The 16,948-nt window shown below is 55.9% G+C and overlaps 4 protein-coding genes across 4 annotated transcripts; 2 read left to right on the top strand and 2 right to left on the bottom strand.

Moving 5' to 3' along the window:
* Window positions 1–1,389: 1,389 nt before the first annotated feature.
* On the top strand, window positions 1,390–3,042 carry N657DRAFT_657724 (Pkinase-domain-containing protein; the record flags this gene model as incomplete). Its single annotated transcript, XM_062794834.1, has 2 exons — window positions 1,390–2,074; window positions 2,219–3,042. The coding sequence occupies 2 exons, from the start codon at window positions 1,390–1,392 to the stop codon at window positions 3,040–3,042; spliced, it is 1,509 nt and encodes a 502-aa protein (XP_062645469.1).
* A 5,813-nt stretch (window positions 3,043–8,855) lies between these two features.
* N657DRAFT_545884 (uncharacterized protein) lies at window positions 8,856–10,397 on the bottom strand (the record flags this gene model as incomplete). The annotated part of the gene is made up of 2 exons (XM_062787856.1): window positions 8,856–9,665; window positions 9,993–10,397. Coding segments are annotated over 2 exons (1,215 nt in total), but the record flags the coding sequence as incomplete, so codon positions are not given.
* A 1,781-nt stretch (window positions 10,398–12,178) lies between these two features.
* On the top strand, window positions 12,179–13,826 carry N657DRAFT_600875 (HlyIII-domain-containing protein). Its single transcript, XM_062790090.1, has 3 exons — window positions 12,179–13,059; window positions 13,180–13,410; window positions 13,470–13,826. Exons 1-3 carry the CDS (start codon window positions 12,397–12,399, stop codon window positions 13,641–13,643), a joined length of 1,068 nt encoding a protein of 355 aa, XP_062645467.1. The 5' UTR covers window positions 12,179–12,396; the 3' UTR covers window positions 13,644–13,826.
* N657DRAFT_623163 (uncharacterized protein) lies at window positions 13,588–16,463 on the bottom strand. The gene is made up of 2 exons (XM_062790676.1): window positions 15,015–16,463; window positions 13,588–14,968 (listed from the first exon to the last, which is right to left on the bottom strand). Exons 1-2 carry the CDS (start codon window positions 16,225–16,227, stop codon window positions 13,980–13,982), a joined length of 2,202 nt encoding a protein of 733 aa, XP_062645466.1. The 5' UTR covers window positions 16,228–16,463; the 3' UTR covers window positions 13,588–13,979.
* Window positions 16,464–16,948: the final 485 nt, after the last annotated feature.

The raw sequence follows: 16,948 nt of genomic DNA, 5'->3' as shown, positions 1-16,948 counted from the left end.
CTGGGTCCTGCTGCTCACAAGAGGACGATGTGTTTTCGCCGGCTCCAGCCGCTGTCACATCCAGCGTTCGCGGTCAAACAAAGAAGGCAAACGGATGGCTTGTCACGGGGCCTCGCTTGACTTGCAGCCCCGGGCATCGGCCGCCCACCGTTCGATCCTCTGCTTTGTTTTCCTGCTCTCACCCCACCTCATGAGACCGAACCGAAACTTGCGCACGCCCCACCTCCTCCCGGGTGTGGGCGTGCCCAGATGTCCAGAAGGCTGCAATGGATCGAAGGAATGTGGGGCAGAAGCTGTGTTTCTTGAATGAGCAATTGGTGTGGGCAGCCGAGGAGGCAGTGACACACCCTTGCCCACTCACAAAGCACTCTGTGTGTCAGCCCAGGCCTCTCCGCGTCATCACACATTGGCTCTGCTTTTTCGTTAGCGCGAAAGGCACCATGCCGAGCATGCCCACCTTTCTTGGCCAGAGCATCCAACATGCCTCCTCCGAGCTAGCGCCGCTGCACCCAAGATTATGAATAGGAATGGCGCATCGCATGGTGTGTTAGGCTTGCGACTCAGTCCTGAATACGTACACGTACACACACACAACCCTAGCGGACCCACCGGGGCGCCACTCTTGCCGTCTCTGGGCAATGAGGAGGGCACATTGAGGACCCAAATGGAGCCCGTCTGACAGGGACTTCTGGGCCAATCAAGCCACGGTAGCGGGCGAAACCACACATTCGAGGGCGGGCAAGGGCAAGGGGGCGACGGTGCGAAGCGGACTCGTGCTCGTTGAGACGGGGCGGCGGAGTCAGTCCAGCCAGCTCTGTCGAGGTCATATCAACAATCTTCCAACCCACCGCATCACCGATGCCTCACTCCCACGACCGACCGCCCCTTTCTCGACGCTCCTTAATACAGTCACCATTTACCCTCCTCTTACCTTCGTCGCCTCTGGTTCCTAATCGAACCAGTTGCCGTGGGAGCCGTTCCGTCAAAACTCGCCCCTTTCTTCGCCCCTCCTCTCACCGCCGCAACAGTTGACACCCAACGACCGCTGTCCCACCATACCTGGCTGACTCGTTCACTCGAGATCACCTTAGTTACGGTCCTGGACTTATCGGCCCTTCAGATCAACCCGACCCCAGAAGGTTCCGGAGCCAGCCCACAGGGACAAAGGAGTCTTCTGAGTTCGCCTCTTGAATTTTGGGGATAGGATATTGCCATATCCGCTGGGTCTTTCTGCCAAGGGATCCGTTTCCTATTCCATTTCAGTGTTATATTTCTTTTTCTTTCCCTCCGCCGTCCCGGGGTTCTGCATTCCAACTGGAGTTCGGAACCATCCGCCTCAGCCAAGTCCACCCGCTAGAAGACGAGCGTGTCAGGAACGAATTCCGTATCATGCAGCATGTTTCAATGTTTGGATACCCCACTCCACCAGCATCACCAGCTTTTGGCCAGCCTTGCGGGATCCCGAGCCAGCACATCACCGTCCAGCAGCCGTGCCTACCCCGGTTCGTTCCAATCGCCCCGGAGGAGAGGTTAGGAAGGTTTATCACGGACTCATTACAACTCACGGGCATCGTGGGCACCGGCGCCTATGGGGTTGTTTACTCGGCCGTCGACAAGAGGAGCAATGTCCAGTATGCCGTCAAGTGCCTCAGCAAGTTCAACCCTGACGGTACACCACTGGACCGCCGCCAAGTCGCCTTCCAAACCAGGGAGATCCGGCTGCATCACCTGGCTTCGAACCACCGCAACGTGGTTTCGATCCTGAAGATCATCGACTACCTGGATTGCATTTACGTTATTTTGGAGTATTGCCCCGAAGGCGACTTGTTCTACAACATCACCGAGCGCGGGCAGTATGTGGGTAAGGATGAGTTGGCCAAAAACGTCTTCCTCCAGATCCTGGATGCCGTGGGGCACTGTCACAGCCTGGGCATTTACCACCGGGACTTGAAACCCGAGAACATTCTCGTCTCAGACCAGGGAGGGACTGTCAAGCTGGCAGACTTTGGCCTTGCTACTTCCTCTGAGCGATCCGAAGACTACGGCTGCGGTTCGACGTTCTACATGTCTCCAGGTAGGTTTTCCACAGTACCCGCGTTTCCTCCCCCTTGTCTTACTTTCCGTCCGGCCTGCCTCTCAGGAGAACTGCCTCGGTTATCCCCGCGCCCCATCAACCCTCAACTTCCCACTGACTTTCTCTGTTTCTTCTGTTGTCTAGAATGCCTGGATCCCTCATCAAGGAGGCCGTTCTACTACTGCGCTCCAAACGATGTTTGGAGCCTGGGAGTCATCCTGGTGAATCTCACCTGTGGACGCAACCCATGGAAGCAGGCATCCTATGAGGACGCCACGTACCGGGCATACACCAAGAGCCAGGACTTTCTGAAGACCATCCTTCCCGTGACGGATGAGTTGAACGACATACTGGGGAGGATATTTGCTCGGAACCCGGACGAGAGGATCACGCTACCCGAGCTGCGTGCTCGGATTCTCGCCTGCTCCCGGTTTACCGAACCACAACAGACACCGCCTGCTTCGCCAGGACCCACGACTTACGTTTGCGAGGAGCTCATCATGGACGAGTACGACTACGATTACGAGGCATCACTCTCCCCTGCTTCCTCGGTTGGGGAATCGACGTGCTCGTCGGACGAAGGGTCTCTCGCCTCGACTGGTTCAAGCATTGAAGACTTGGAGGATGACGATTTCCTGGACGACATCCCCGAGGCCAAGACACCTCCCCCACAGGCGCAAGCGCCCATGGGAGAACCTGCGATTTACGAACCTGAAGAACCGAGGGTTATGCAATACCACCCGCCACAGGAGTATCTGCACCCCTTCCCCATGGCGGTTCCGGAGCCCGTTCAGGCGATGCCTGTACCTGTCCAGCCATGTGCGCCGCCGCCCAAGTTTCAGCTGCACCAATATGTCTGGGACATGTTGAGGTATGGGCACCCGACACCGCCGGTGCCCCAACTTCACCACCTTGTTCCGTTCCACCATCAGGTTCCTCTGTTTGCCCACATGCAGGGCTGCTACTAGCATTGCTCATTCTCACAACCCTGTATGGTGCGACCCGGCCACGGGCTGCTGTTACAGTTTTGTTTTGAGTTTTCTGCTCCTGAGCTGGATGGAAGCGCCCTCATCCGTCCGGGATGGAGTCATTTTCTCCGTCTCGCTGCTAGAACCGCCATTACCATTGCCTGTCGGCCGTGACGGATCGCATTCTCAACCACGCCCCTCACCCACCCGAGGCACGACAAACAAATAACGTTTATCACTCCCCGAGTTGGGAGTCATCAAAACAGAAATATGCGTCTTTAATGTACCCGGTTGTTATATTCTTGTTTTCGTCCACCAAGGACCGATCGCCCTGGAACGGACGACAATCCGATGACCTGATGGCGGTTTTCTCTACCATATCCTCGAACAACATTTCGTGTATCTGTTTTATTACGTTGATTTCTTTTGTTATTTGGATGGCGCTTGGATGGATGGACAAGGGCCGGTCTGGAGCATAACTCGGCGCAGGGGTAGGGTTTTGTCTAACAGAAGCTCGTCTCGGAAAGGATGGGAGGATTCTTGAGTTTGTGTCCTTGTTTGACAGCTCAACATCGTTCTAATACCCCAAGGTGTCTTGTTTGGGAGGCGGAAAACATGTGGCATGGGGGTTTGAGCCAGCTCCTACATTACTCTTAGACATTCCCATGGGTCAATAACCCGCATTACGTTTTTCTTTCCTCTGGACCCTGCTTGGGTTGTGTTGGGAGATACACAAGGCAGGTTGGGATGGGAAGGGAGCAAGCAAGCAAGCAACGGTGTTGATAGAGACAGATCTGCTTTGCGCAACGAATATGATGGTAAAGATGGGAAGACAAATCTACCTACTAGATGCCTCGGTGCTGTTGAGTTCGTGATGTTGTGCAGGTTGTCAACCAAACAATCACAAGGGCGCTTCCACAAGTAGATGGGTTCGCGATGCTGGAAGCACCAAGTTCCATCACCCAACCCAACCCATCGTATCGCCCAGGCTTCATATCAGCGTTGGTAACATTTCCGAAATTGACTTGCAGCAGCGTTCCAAGCCCTTGTGAGATGATGCATGCGCCTTATTCCGTAATGTGACACATACGCCCTGTCACCAACCGCCCATCGACTGCCTGTTTCTTCCAGACATTGACTGACGTCGGTTAATTTACGTAGTATGATAAGTACTGTGTAAAGGAGAGATGCAGAGTAGCATTGCATGGCCCCGCTACCCCCGATGCGGTGCAGGAAAGGATCCCGCTAACTAGCTGAGTGGCTGGTTGGTGGGATGAGGATCGGGGGGCTCGGGTGGTGATGATTGGCGTTTGGGGGACGGCGCCACGTCGCCCTACTTTTTGTGCTGTCGTGCATGTGTCCAGCACGGTGCATAAAGGTTTAGCCTGGAAATGAAGCAGCCTTGCTCTAGTGGTGTTACATGGTTGGTGTGTAGGGTATGTTTACTGGATGAGGAGGTTTCCAACAATGAAGTTCAATGTTCGTATCTGTACGTAACTGATCCCTTTTCTTATCTGTGTCAGGATAGTTCCTGTTTAGAGTACGGATTACACAGGACAGCTTCTTGTAGACTGCCAGCAGTATGAAATGGAGAGCCTTTCAAGCTTTGGCAACCTTTTTCCGGAACGGGCAGGTGTTGCAGCTGCAGCAATGGCAGGACCTGCAGCCGTGGGTGGTGATTGGCTGAGACAAAATGCGAGGCTTCCTTCTTGCATGCTCGGTCCATGCGCTATCCTTGCTTGGCATGCACTGACATTGCCCTGACCGGATCATTAAGACGGCCCAGCCCTCTTATTAAAAAAAAAGGAATAAAAAGAAAAAAGAACTATACTAAGCCTATTGTAGTCGAGGGTATACTTCACCCCAGCTCACTCCTTGTGATGTGGGGCCGATCTTGCAGGCCTACTATCCGGGCTTAGCGCCCTAGGTTCTCGAAAGCTGTCGCCTAGCTCAGCTTAGCTAGATAGCGAAGCACTTAGGCCTAGAAGAAGATATAGTTAGCGATATGTCGCAAAGGGAGTTATTTGCTTCAGGTATAACGTTATATAAATAAGAAATATAGGGGTATTAATAAAGTTGGCGATATTTGGTGCAAAAGTCTAGTATTATAGATAGTTTACGCCTTTCAGGTAAAAGAGGCTTAGTATTGGTCGTTCTCTACAGGGGGTTAGGTCATTTTAATGACCTTGGCCCCGACCCAGTTGTTGTGGGTGGGGACCAGACAGGCGACAGCGTGGGGCGCAAAAGTCATGTCGCTCACGTTTCGAACTGTTGCTTTTTCTCGTTTGGTTCTGCAGTTCTTTCTCTGCGTTTAAACGGTTACGGTAGTGTGAAGTGTAGGTTTTGTGCACAGAAAGTCAATCGATTGGCCCACTTGGTTAACGTAATGTGCCTCGTGCGCTTGAATGTTGCGCTGCTTTGCCTTTGGCCAAACCCCGCTTTCGGCTGGTCCGCTTGTCAGCCCAACCTCAACCTCCACAGTACATTTGCAAGCACATTGCTTTTCAGCTGTCTCCATTCCATGATTCATGGAAACCAGACCTTCTGGACTTGACCACAACCCGATGCTTCTAGAACTCTAATTCCCTGACCCTCTCCAACCTTGGATGGTACATGCGTACCTATTCACATGTTCATGTCAACCCCTTTTACTACACTAAGAACGTTGTTGCCGAGTCACAACCCAGTTCACATACAACCCGGGCGTCTTCTCCTTTGTCGCCGGGCTATTTTCCCTCCGGGCAAACAAACCATTACTCACCAAGGCGATCTGGTTTTTTCCAGCCGCTTGCCTTTCAAATTAGCACCAAAGGGGTGAGATACACTTTGGAGCTACGGAGTAGGGAGTTTCCCCGTGTCACCACGGGGCAAGCGAAAAGCGTCCCAGCCTGCTGGTACCCGGCGAGTCAAATTGAGCTCGGTGCCATTCCCTCAGTGAGCTAGCTCCAAGGTGAGGATGAAATGCCACGTTCCATGATTTCAGAACCGTCGGTCGTCATGTGGAGCACGAAGGATACCTAGTGGATCACCCTGAATGGGACAGGGGTCAGCCTTGGAGCCCACAATGACACCAATAAGCGGATGGAGATTTTGACGACGACGTACGATTCGTGAGAAGCAACACACATGGCATCGAGCATGCCTGGGAGTGCTGGACCATCCCTTACCTGCCCAACCACGGGCTTGATTCTGGTTCTTCCATGGCATCGTAGTAATGGTGGTGGGCAATGCAGTGAGTTGCTAAAGTACTTGCATTAGCGCCGTCGCCTCCTCATGCCGTCACTCGCCAACGGCCGACGCTTATGCTTTCTCATCACCAACACCTGGGCCTTGTGAGACGGGGAACCATGCAAGCCTTCTCGCTGCCTCGGGCTCCTTTCTGCACAGTAGGTACTCGCGGGCACAAAAGCACGGCTGGGTGATTTATGTCCCATTCTGGCCTTGGCCGTGCATGTTATGTCTTTTGTGCCTCTCTGAAACCCTTTTGACTGGATCTGCCTCGACGTCGAGAAGGGATCTCAGATCTGGCGGTGAAGGACGCAACAGACCAGTGAGAAGACTGGGAAGCACGCTCTGGGCAATGGCCGGCCCTGGTTGGTTACTGGACGGGAGATGGATCTTTCGATATGTGATATCGCGGCTCGAGTTCAGGTTTGGAGCTTTGCTATTCGCAGTCTCAAACTTGCCGAACGCTCGTTGCGGCTGAGACGGCACAATGATCTTGACGGGACGGTCGAGTTCTCAATGCTTGAAGAAGCACACCTATCTGCCGGGTTGCTGTTGACGACATCAGGAATGTGTATTGTCGACTTGCGGTGTGCCGTGTGCTGCATAGTGCCACCTCAGCGGCAATCAACAAGCGCACTGAAGAAGGGCCTGATTTGCGTGTTGATCATGGACTCTGAAGCATATCCAACTTTGTCATCCCGTGTCATGGAAGCATGGCTATCCGTTTACATCTATCCTACCGGGCGCCTTCCATTGTTCTTAATTCTGGCACATGCCTGGCCATGAACAGATCCATACAGAGAGGCTCGGGCGGGGGGTAAACCCGGGCCCCTGAGCCGCTCCAACCCCGGCCGGACAAGAGAGCCTTGGCATCGGCCCCGGAGGGTCCTAATGATGCATTCTTTCCATCTGGACGACAGCTGGTCCATCAGCTGGATTTATGGATAAGCCACAGAGTTCAACGCATCTTTCTTAGTCCTAGCATCCCGATGACATGGCCATGGCGTTTTGTCATACAGAACCATACCGTGTCTGGGGTTATGGGAGCCAAGCAGTTCACTCTGAGAAACATAAGAATCCATATCACTTTGTGCGTCCACCACAATCATCCCGTAGCGATCATCAAGCCTTGCCAGTACTCCCAGTTTTTCGGGATGGTGCCTGGCGCAAACTGGTCGCTGAACCTTTTGTAAGGAAAGCAATACTGCTCACGCTGTGCGAGACTCCCTGTCGGATACCATCAATGACAGTCCGGGAACTTGACAAAGACAAATGCTCTATCATTTGTGTTCTAACGCCGCAGGTCTCTGATTGACAAGTGGTCGTTGGCGCCACGAACTGTATACCAGTCCTCAAATCTGCTTCGGACGGCGAGACCATACAAAGTTCCATCATGACAGCTGTGCCATGTTGACTGCGAGTAGAAGTGGCTATCTGAATCACCAATGATGGCAAGTCAAGTCAGTGGTACGTAGATAGATCCGTTCGTAGAATCCATGGAGTCGTTCTGGCCAGGTAGCACATAACCCTCACTTCACCTGTTGCGTTTGCACTGCAATGGGAAAGGACCAATGGATTCAAGTCAATCAAGCCTTTTGATGAACTCTGACGCGAGAAGCGCGCTTAAGAGATACAGATATAAGGAGAGAAAACGTAAGAAAGGTAAGTTGGAGAGAGGAAGAGAAAAGGGGGAGGCGGTTTTGTCTCGGGCCGTTCCCAGGCCGGAGAACCACCAGCGGCCAACTTCTTCCACCATCATCACCTGGATATCACTTCCTCTTCTTCCCTGCCTCCCCATCCTACACGGCCTCCACCACCTCACGACCCCTCCTCACCCCTACATCCCCTAATGCCTGACCACAATGTCACGTCGACGGCGTAAGCACCACACTCCCCTGCCCCAGCACCGGCCACCCCGGCACCACCACGCCAGGGAAAGTCTGCAGGATGGTGACAATATTCACCATGATGAGCCACACGGGCACGGGGATCTTGCCGCTACCATACGTGCCGTACGCCTGCTCCAGTGTCTTGAGCGCATCCAGCAGCGCAGCCGGGTCGCCCACGGGCGCCTGCCTCTTGTTCTTCCTGTCGCTAGGTTTCAAAGGCCCGCCGGGCACGGTCGGGTCGGGGACCAGAGGGCCTCCTGGAACCGTCGGGTCGGGCACCAGCGGCCCGCCGGGAATGGGCGAGCCCGGGATGATGGTCGTCCACCCATCCACAGACTGGCCGCAGAGTTGGAGGGCCGTGACGAGGACCTGCTCGATGAGGAAGATGTTCATGGGCGCCTTGGACGGCTCGCCGTAGGCGGTCAGCAGGACGGCCAGGGCAGCGCGGAGGCCCATGATGTCGACAAGCTGACAGGTCTGGGTACCGACGGTGATCTGGCGTTTCGGGTGGCCGGCCGAGTCGACCGTGAGGGTGGTTGAGATGCCATGAATCTCGAGGAGGCCTGAGATTTGCTGGATCGCGAGCCAGTTGGAGAAGGACGGCTGGGACGGATAGATGGCGGAGGCAGCTCCCAGCAGGGCGAAGTAGGCGTCTTGGAGCCCCTTGGTGTTGAGCTGGGCCGAGGTATCGCGCTTGTCCGAGGGCTTGATGATGGTGAAGGTACCATCCGGCGACTTGATGATGGTGATGCCGCAGCCCTTGAGGAAGGCGGCCAGCTTCAGCATGATGATTTTCTCCTCGGCAGTGTGGAAGTCCTTGTGCATCAGAATCTGCAGAGCAATTTGCGCACCCTCTAGGTTGGGGCACTCCTGGGCGTAGGTGCCGACTGTGTCGAGGCTGATGGTGTCACGCTTGCCCGGCGTGAAGGTGGAGCCCGTTCCCGGCGGTGCAGTAATCTTGGTGATGCCGGCAAGGTACAGCAGGGCGGCCTTGATAGCCTCAATATCCTCAAGGTCTTGCTTCGTCTTGTGCGGCTTGTTCTGCAGTCGGATGAGATCCAGCTCCAGTTTCTCGATGACCTTCTTCGGGTTGGTTGTCGCATCAGGCGGGAGGACAAACCCGCGCTTGCCCGGAGTAAAGACGGTCCCGGTGCCCGGAGGAGCAGAGATCTTGGTGATGCCGGCCAGGTAGAGCAGGGCAGCCTTGATCGCCTCAATGTCCTCACGGTCCTGCTTGGTCTTGTGCGCCTTGTTCTGCAGCCGGATGAGCTCCACTTCCAGCTGTTCAATGACCTTCTTGGGATTCGTGGCCGCGTCAGGGGGAAGGACGAATTCTCGCTTCTGCTTGGGGGGAAGAGTGGGTGGCTCGAGTCCGCCGACGATCGGTGGCAGGACGCAGGGTGGCTGCTCGTTCAGGGGCACATCCGTGAGGCAGACGGGTATCTCTCCCTGGCCAGGAACGAAGATTCCTGACCCATCTCCGATGGTAAACTGCCGTTTGTTTTTCTTGCCTGGCTTGATCTCGCCCGGAATGGGTGGCAGAAGGCACGGCGGTTGTTGGTAAACGGGTACGCCGTTCGCGTCGACCAGGCAAATGGGCAGGTCGCCACTACCGGGGATGAAGACACCCGACCCGTCCCCAATGATGAACTGCCGCTTGTTGACTTCCCTCTTCTTGCCGGGCTTAACCTCGCCGGGGATGGGCGGCAGAAGGCACGGCGGCTGGTTGTAGACGGGTATGCCGTTGGCGTCGACCAGGCAAACGGGCAAGTCGCCACTGCCGGGGATGAAGACACCCGACCCGTCCCCAATGATGAATTGCCGCCTGTTGACTTCTCTTTTCTTTCCGGGTTTGATATCGCCTGGGATGGGCGGCAGAAGGCACGGTGGCTGATTGTAAACGGGTATTCCGTTCGCGTCGACCAGGCAAACGGGCAGATCGCCGCTGCCGGGGATGAAGACACCCGACCCGTCCCCAATGACGAATTGCCGCTTGTTGACTTCCCTCTTCTTGCCGGGCTTGATCTCGCCCGGGATGGGTGGTAGAAGGCACGGCGGCTGCTCCTTGAGGGGCTTGTCGGTCAGGCAAGCAGGCAGCTCGCCGTTGCCAGGGATGAAGGTGCCTGATCCAGGTCCAATCCACACACCGCCCTGCCTCTCTTCAACCGTCTTTCCCGCAGGCAAGGCCTGGACGGCGCCAAGGCCAATGAGAGACAGAGCAAGAGCCGAGGCGACCATGGCTGCGGCGGAGAGCGCGTCTGCTCAGGGGTTGAATTTCGTGTTGGCAAGGTCCGTGAGGAACAGTGCGATCCACGATTCAAGATGGTGAAGGGTATCGTCCGTTGATATACCGTTTGTCACGGCTTTCCAATCCAGTATTATCTGTCACCGTCGTCGCGAATGGCCCCGGCCGTCATATTTATAGAAGCTTGCAATGACATCTCGCATCCGCCCCGCTCCCGAGGCACCGTACAAAGTGCTGACATGGTCGGCAGCACGCTGATTGTTTGGTGGCGGCAATCTCTGCGCAATATGGAATAGATGAAAAGGCGAGGGCAGGACCCAAAGTTATTGATCTGGCTCGGCATATTTATCCGGGAACTTGACGGTGTTTGTTCGCTTCTCAGGCCAGTCTCGGCCACGCCCAGACTTTGACGGCCGGCATGCCAGCCAGCACAAAGACTGCAACCTCCCAATTGTGCCTATTATGCAACTCTGAGTCCAGCCAGTTTGGGCCATCGGCGCTCGAGGACCGCGATAAACCGAGTCCGCCCGAGTCGAGTTTGCGGGAAGCCAAGCTCTGCTATTTTTGGACTGACGTGGTGTTTTGCCGTGTTCCATGCTCGCATCCTCCATGGGGAACTTCACAATGGCTCGGCCCCTTGATTCACGGAAGGATAAATGAGCGGCGATATTGGTCGGGTCAAACGGGGCCAATGCGATCTGGCATCGAGGCCAGGAGGCTCATGCTGAGTGGTATCCATCACTCAACGCTGGCCGATGGGTAGCATTGAGGATGGCGTGGCCGGAAAGCTTAAAGGCGACGATCCCAACGTCTGGCCGGAGCAGCGACATGACCGAGGCGCACCTCCCTCCGGCGAGCCACATCTGGTTCACGAGGGGCCTCTGCGTGCACTCGCACGACGCCTTCTCATGTCCCCATGCCGCTGCGACGGCCCCTGAGCCGTTGTTGACACTTGCCATAGAGTGGAGGAGTGTCGTGTCACGACGCTGGATGCTGCAGGGTCATGCGAAGTTATTTAAAAAGTTCCCAGCATAGGACTAGAGTTGGCCGAGAACGTCGCTGACCCGGGTAGCTGGAGGCTGGGCACGGTGACAAGATGGCCAAGCTCCATGCTGTTCCAGGAATGAGGAAACAGTCCCGCCGGGGGTCGTTGCAATCCCATCCGTCGCACAACACCCTGCCATTGGGAATTTGCGCGCAATATGTCAGGGACCAGACGCAACTCTGCCGTCCGATTCTCGTGAGGCTTCACTTGACTGACCCCCAGTTCTGCCGAATAGTTGTGTTGCACCCGGTCACCTCTCAAGAATGCGGTCTGTCGGCAGACGCCTCGTCATAATAATCTGGGAACCGTTGACAAAACATGAGCTCGGGGGGCTTTGTCGAGATCCGACCAGTACTCCGTCTTCCGAAAGGGGAGTGTTGACCCAAGGGTATCCTCGGCGACGGAAACACGAAAATCGCCTATGCAAGTGGGCGAAAGAGTAAAAGAACTCACCGGAAATTAGATGATGTAGACGAGAAGATGTTGACGTGATAAAATGAATCAGGTTGGAGCATTGCTTTTTGCAAGCAAGGTTGACATTGTGAGTGAGTTATGCTGGTGTCAAGAAAGCACACGAGGGACATAGCCTTCGCAAGGTATGAATTATTACTCCACTTGTTGGCTGCCAGCTGTGAGCCAGCTGAAAAACGTGCTTCTTGTGACGTCCGTCAGCAACTGCTACTGTGCACGGATGTAAAGTGGAAACCACTCTTCTTGCATGTGGTGCCAGAAATCCCAACCAAAAACCATGAGATTCCGGCGGTGTTGATAAAGCGGATTTTGCTTGGACTTGACGGGTGTGTACCCTCCTGAACTTTGGACGTGGACGCTGCAGTGGCTATGGCAATCCATCAGTGATCTCTTTCAACAAGAAGACCACCACTCAGAACTCACGGGTCAATGCTAAAGTAACCGGCGACGAGCCTGAACCAAGAGATACCTTAATCATGACGCCAAGAACTGGCACGGCGCCCGCCTCACACCCGGCCCTGGCCCCGGCCCCGGTTCCGGACCATGCCCAAGCCGGCCTCCGGCAACGCCGCCCCTCCACATCCAGCAAAGGCACCTCAACCTCAACCTCAACCTCAACCTCAACCACCCTCCACGCCGCCGCCCAAGTCCTCGAAAGCTCAGTGGAAACAATTGAAACAACCGTCCTTCGCCTCCTCCACTGGGACGACCTGCCCGCCTGGCGGCGCGACAACCCCTCCATCCTCTCAGGCTACCGCCCCACGTCCAACTCTCTCCACGCCTCGCTCCAGAGCCTCTTCTACCTGCACAACGAATCCGTCAACGTCTGGTCGCACCTGCTTGGCTCCGTCGCCTTCGCCTGCACCGGCGCCTACTGCTACGCCCTGGTGGGGCCGCGGTACGCGTCCGCCAGCGCGGCCGACGCGCTCGTGTTTGCCTGTTTTTTCGGCGGCGCGTTCTGCTGTCTCGGCATGAGCGCCGTGTATCATTTGCTGTGTAACCACAGCGAGGCGGTGGCGAAGTGGGGGAATAAGTTGGACTATACGGGGATTGTGTTTCTGATTGTGGGGAGCTATGTGCCGGCGTTGTGGTATGGGTTTTCTTGCGACGCTGGGTTGTTGACGGCGTATTTGGGGGCGGTGAGTGCATTCTTTTCCCTTTCCAACCGGCCGCCATGGTTTTGATGTTGGGTCAGGGGATAGTAATAAGTGGATGGATCGTTAGATCGGTGGAGGATGGCTGGCTGATAACGGTAACAGATTGTCCTGCTCGGGTTGGGGTGCGTCGGGGTGTCGTGGTTTGAGCACTTCCGCACTCCGGCGTGGAGGCCGTACCGGGCGTTGATGTACGTTGCGCTCGGCTTGTTCGGGATCGTGCCCATTCTTCATGCCCTGATGTCCCGCGGGTATCGCGAGCTGGATGAGAGGATGGGCCTCAGTTGGGTCATTGTTCAGGGCGCGTTGTATATTTTCGGCGCTTTTGTGTACGCGGTGAGTGAGCTTTGCACTGTTCTCTGAGGCAGTGGACGGGTTGCTAACTCAAACTGCAGGTCAGGTTCCCGGAGCGCAAGTATCCGGGCAAGTTTGACATCTGGGGAAGTTCACACCAAATATTCCACGTGTTTGTCCTCCTTGCGGCGGCCACGCATTTGTACGGCATGACCAGGGCTTTTGACTTTCACCATAGTGTTCTTGGAGCACAGTGTCAGATGGGTAGAGCATAGAGGCTGGGCGAGAGCATAGAGGTTGGGCGAGAGCATAGAGGTTGGGCGAGAGCATAGAGGTTGGGCGAGAGCATAGAGGTTGGGCGAAAGCAGAGAGGCCGGGCGCAGACAAATAGATGTGTTGACATTCCCTGCTGATTGGAGGACACCTTATGTCTTGATGATACAAAGGGTATCAAAACGACTGCTTGGTTGCTGAACCGAAATTCGAGCAAAAGGTTTCTGCCATCTATCGGCTCACCGGAGAGGCTGGTGGAACTTGTTAGACTGGGATCGCCATGGTGAAGATGACCGCTGGCTCGAGATCAGGAAAGAAGGACACCGCATGGCCAGGTGCTACTCCACCCCGAGATCCATGACCTTGATCAACCCCGAGGCCATGGCGCATGCCGCCCAGGTGCTGAACTGCACGTTGGGATTCCACTGGATTGTCGTCAACCGTGTTAGCGGCTCGTGGATGACCACCCGAGATGCAAGCCTCTCGTCCAGCTCGGCTTCGCGGTCTTCATACTCATCCTCCTCCGCGCCTGCTTTCTTCTTCTTGCCCTCCCCTTTTTTCTTTGCAGCACGCTTCTTCCTGTCCATCTCTTTCCGCTTCTCCGTCCTGGGATCGTCGTTCTCCTCTGGGAGAAACCCCTGCAGGATCCTCGCTGCGCCCCTCAACATCGGAGCGCCTTGCTCACGGGGCGGCTGAAGCGTGGACTCGGAATCGATCGGCCTATACTCGTGCTCAAACACCCTCAATTTACGCAGTGGCTCGCCCTTTTGCCGGAAGAGTTTCTGCAGCGCGTTGCACGCAAACATGGATCCGTCTGCGCAACCGACCAGGATGAAGGGATGTGTTGCCCCTGCTGAGACGCACATGAGTGTGTTCGGGCCGGTGGCCATGCTGCGGGCCTGGCAGAAGTAGCGGTAGTGGAGAAAGGCGATGGTCGTGTTGGGCGTCGACGACGGGTACAGCGCCATGAACCCTTGCAAGGGTTCGCTCCAACACAGCAGGTTCGGCTGGAAGCTGATGGCCGGGACGGGGAAGTAGGTAAACTCGGAGCTCGGCTGGGACAGATCTGTGAGGGTGGCGCAGCCGCCGACTGGGACGGACGCGACGAGGTAAGGGTTCGACGGGTACGCAGAGCAGATGTCGATAATGTAGGTGGTATGAACATTGACGCGCTGCAGCAGCTGGCGCGGGAAAATGGACCACAGCGTGACGGAGCCGTCCGAGTGGCCCAGGACGAGGCGGTTCGTATTCACCCAGCTTAGGCAGGTGACGCTAACGTTGTAGTCTTCGGTAAGACCGAGAGTGACGACGGGCGAGTCGATCCATTCTGGAGGGAGTTAGCAAAGAAGGCTGAGCGGATGAACTTGGCCTACCATAAAAAGGGGCGTCTGCTTCATCCGCCTTTCTGACTTCGATGACGCGCGCCGTCCCGTCGCCGCAAAGAACGGCAAGGATCCCGTAGAGGCCAAACTGATCCTGCGGAATGGGGCAGAACTCCAGCCGCTTTGGCCTGCCCCAGTCAAAACAATTGGTACCAAGCAATCTTGGCGGGTGTATTGAGGGAGCGGCAAGCTGCCCTGGGCGCCTCTCAGGGACGAACTCCCAGAGCTGGATGCAGCCTGCCGACTGTGCTGCTTCGTCTGTGTTTGCCTTGTCTCGGCTGCTCACTGCCTGGTCTGAGAAAGGAACTGTCGCCACAGCGAGCAACTGTATATCTTGCCGGGCCAAGGGAGCCCACGACATGGCGAGCGGGATGCCGCCCACATCAAGCATCCAGCCACTCGGCGTGTTCTCGCCCGAGTCGGAGTCGTTGACCGGGAGGCCTATTGGCGAGAGCGGCAGACTACCGCCTTGGCTGAGTGTGAACTGTTTCTGCCTGTCCCAAGGGCCAACGAGTGTGACGATATCGCCTCCGGCCTGGGGTATTAACCGTTGGCCATCTTCAGGGCTTAGCACGCGGGACTGCTGGACCTCTGGACTACTGTTCTGATAGTCGTTGTACCAGATGGAGGCCCTAACTTCCTGGGTCTTCTCAAACCCAGGAGGCAGCCACGGGCTCGGTACGACACCATGCTGGTCTTCTGGGGGAAGCCTTGGGGGCAGGACCGGAAAGTCTGCCCAGCGGATCTCGAGGTCCCAAATGACCTTGATGCGCTCATACTCGGGGCCGTACATGGCATCCCGGAGGGCACTGTAGCGGGCATATCGCCTGAGCGGCCCTGCGTAAACGCGAGTGACGATGCGCGTCTCCAGCGGGTAGTGGGGAATGTCGTGGAAACCTTTGCGGCTCTGGATCATGCCAGCGCCCGTATTGCGGTGCCTCTTGGGCTGGCTCGACTGGTCTTTTTGGTCACTGGCTCCTGGGCCGTCTGACACTTCCTCTTCCTCCTCCTCACTCGGGAATTCAGCCTCGTCCTCATCGTCTTTGGCATCCTCGTCGGCCTGGGGACTGTCCGACGGAGCCTCAAAGTCGGCATCGTCCTTGGTTTGGGTCTCGGTCACAATAATGGGGTCTTCATCGTCGTCGAAGATGACGGGTTCTTCGACGTAGCGCTTTCTGACGCCCCGTGTGCTCCTGAGGCGCATTGCGAGGGCATGGGAAGTCCGGCCAATGTGAGCGTCGAGTTTGCTGTGAGAGATGGGGGCTGCTAGGGATATTGGCGATGCCCCACTGCAGTGCAGGCCGGGTGTAGCGCCGACGAAAATAGGCTGTGGGTTCAAAAGTTCCGAGCGAGCAAGTCGTTTGACAGTTAAGATCGCATAGGATGCTACAAATGCATAACCGGCATTGTCCCGCCTTTTTGTCCGTTTGTGTATTTGAGTCGAACGTTGAAAAATCGACTGACTCAGTGGGGCAAACAAACTGACTGCGAAGCTGCGGGTTAGGGTTGCCTGAGCTTAAGTGCAGCTTCGCCGTGGCTTTTCCATTCACAGGGGACACACCCTCTTCAAATTCTCGTGCTGGAATCAACGCCAATTTTCCCTGAAGTGCTGGAATTTTGCTTATATTTTGGATGTCGAAGTACGCGGCGATTTGACAACCTCATATTGATATATGGGAATTTGTGCTTGGTGTTTTCAAGTCTGGTGATTATGCCTGCCGCTGCATGCTGCATCCGGTCAAACTCTCTACCTTAATTACTGAGGGAAGCTCTGTGTCACTGCCCAATCACCCACCAATCGCTTCACCGTATGCACGCCATCCCTCGTCCTCCTAGGCCTTTTGCCATCTGCTCCCTCAGTCAACTCTGATCTGGTGCAGAAGGCCCGGAAATGGCTGGCTGACCATTCCGCGGTTTCGCGATTT

The sequence above is a fragment of the Parathielavia appendiculata genome (assembly GCF_033297405.1).
Source record: "Parathielavia appendiculata strain CBS 731.68 unplaced genomic scaffold N657scaffold_11, whole genome shotgun sequence".
Taxonomy (NCBI): Eukaryota; Fungi; Ascomycota; class Sordariomycetes; order Sordariales; family Chaetomiaceae; genus Parathielavia; species Parathielavia appendiculata.
The sequence above is the reverse complement of the archived record's forward strand: the minus strand, read 5'-3'. Positions and strand labels throughout refer to the sequence as shown.

What these genes read in the sequence shown, in the direction of transcription:
- N657DRAFT_600875 (XM_062790090.1), top strand. Translation starts at nt 12,397, where the DNA reads ATGACGCCAAGAACTGGCACGGCGCCCGCCTCACACCCGGCCCTGGCC. An exon ending in TGACGGCGTATTTGGGGGCG is followed by an intron (nt 13,060 to 13,179) that starts GTGAGTGCATTC and finishes TAACGGTAACAG; the next exon opens with ATTGTCCTGCTCGGGTTGGG. An exon ending in TCGGCGCTTTTGTGTACGCG is followed by an intron (nt 13,411 to 13,469) that starts GTGAGTGAGCTT and finishes CTCAAACTGCAG; the next exon opens with GTCAGGTTCCCGGAGCGCAA.
- N657DRAFT_623163 (XM_062790676.1), bottom strand. Translation starts at nt 16,227, where the DNA reads ATGCGCCTCAGGAGCACACGGGGCGTCAGAAAGCGCTACGTCGAAGAA. An exon ending in AGCAGACGCCCCTTTTTATG is followed by an intron (nt 14,969 to 15,014) that starts GTAGGCCAAGTT and finishes AACTCCCTCCAG; the next exon opens with AATGGATCGACTCGCCCGTC.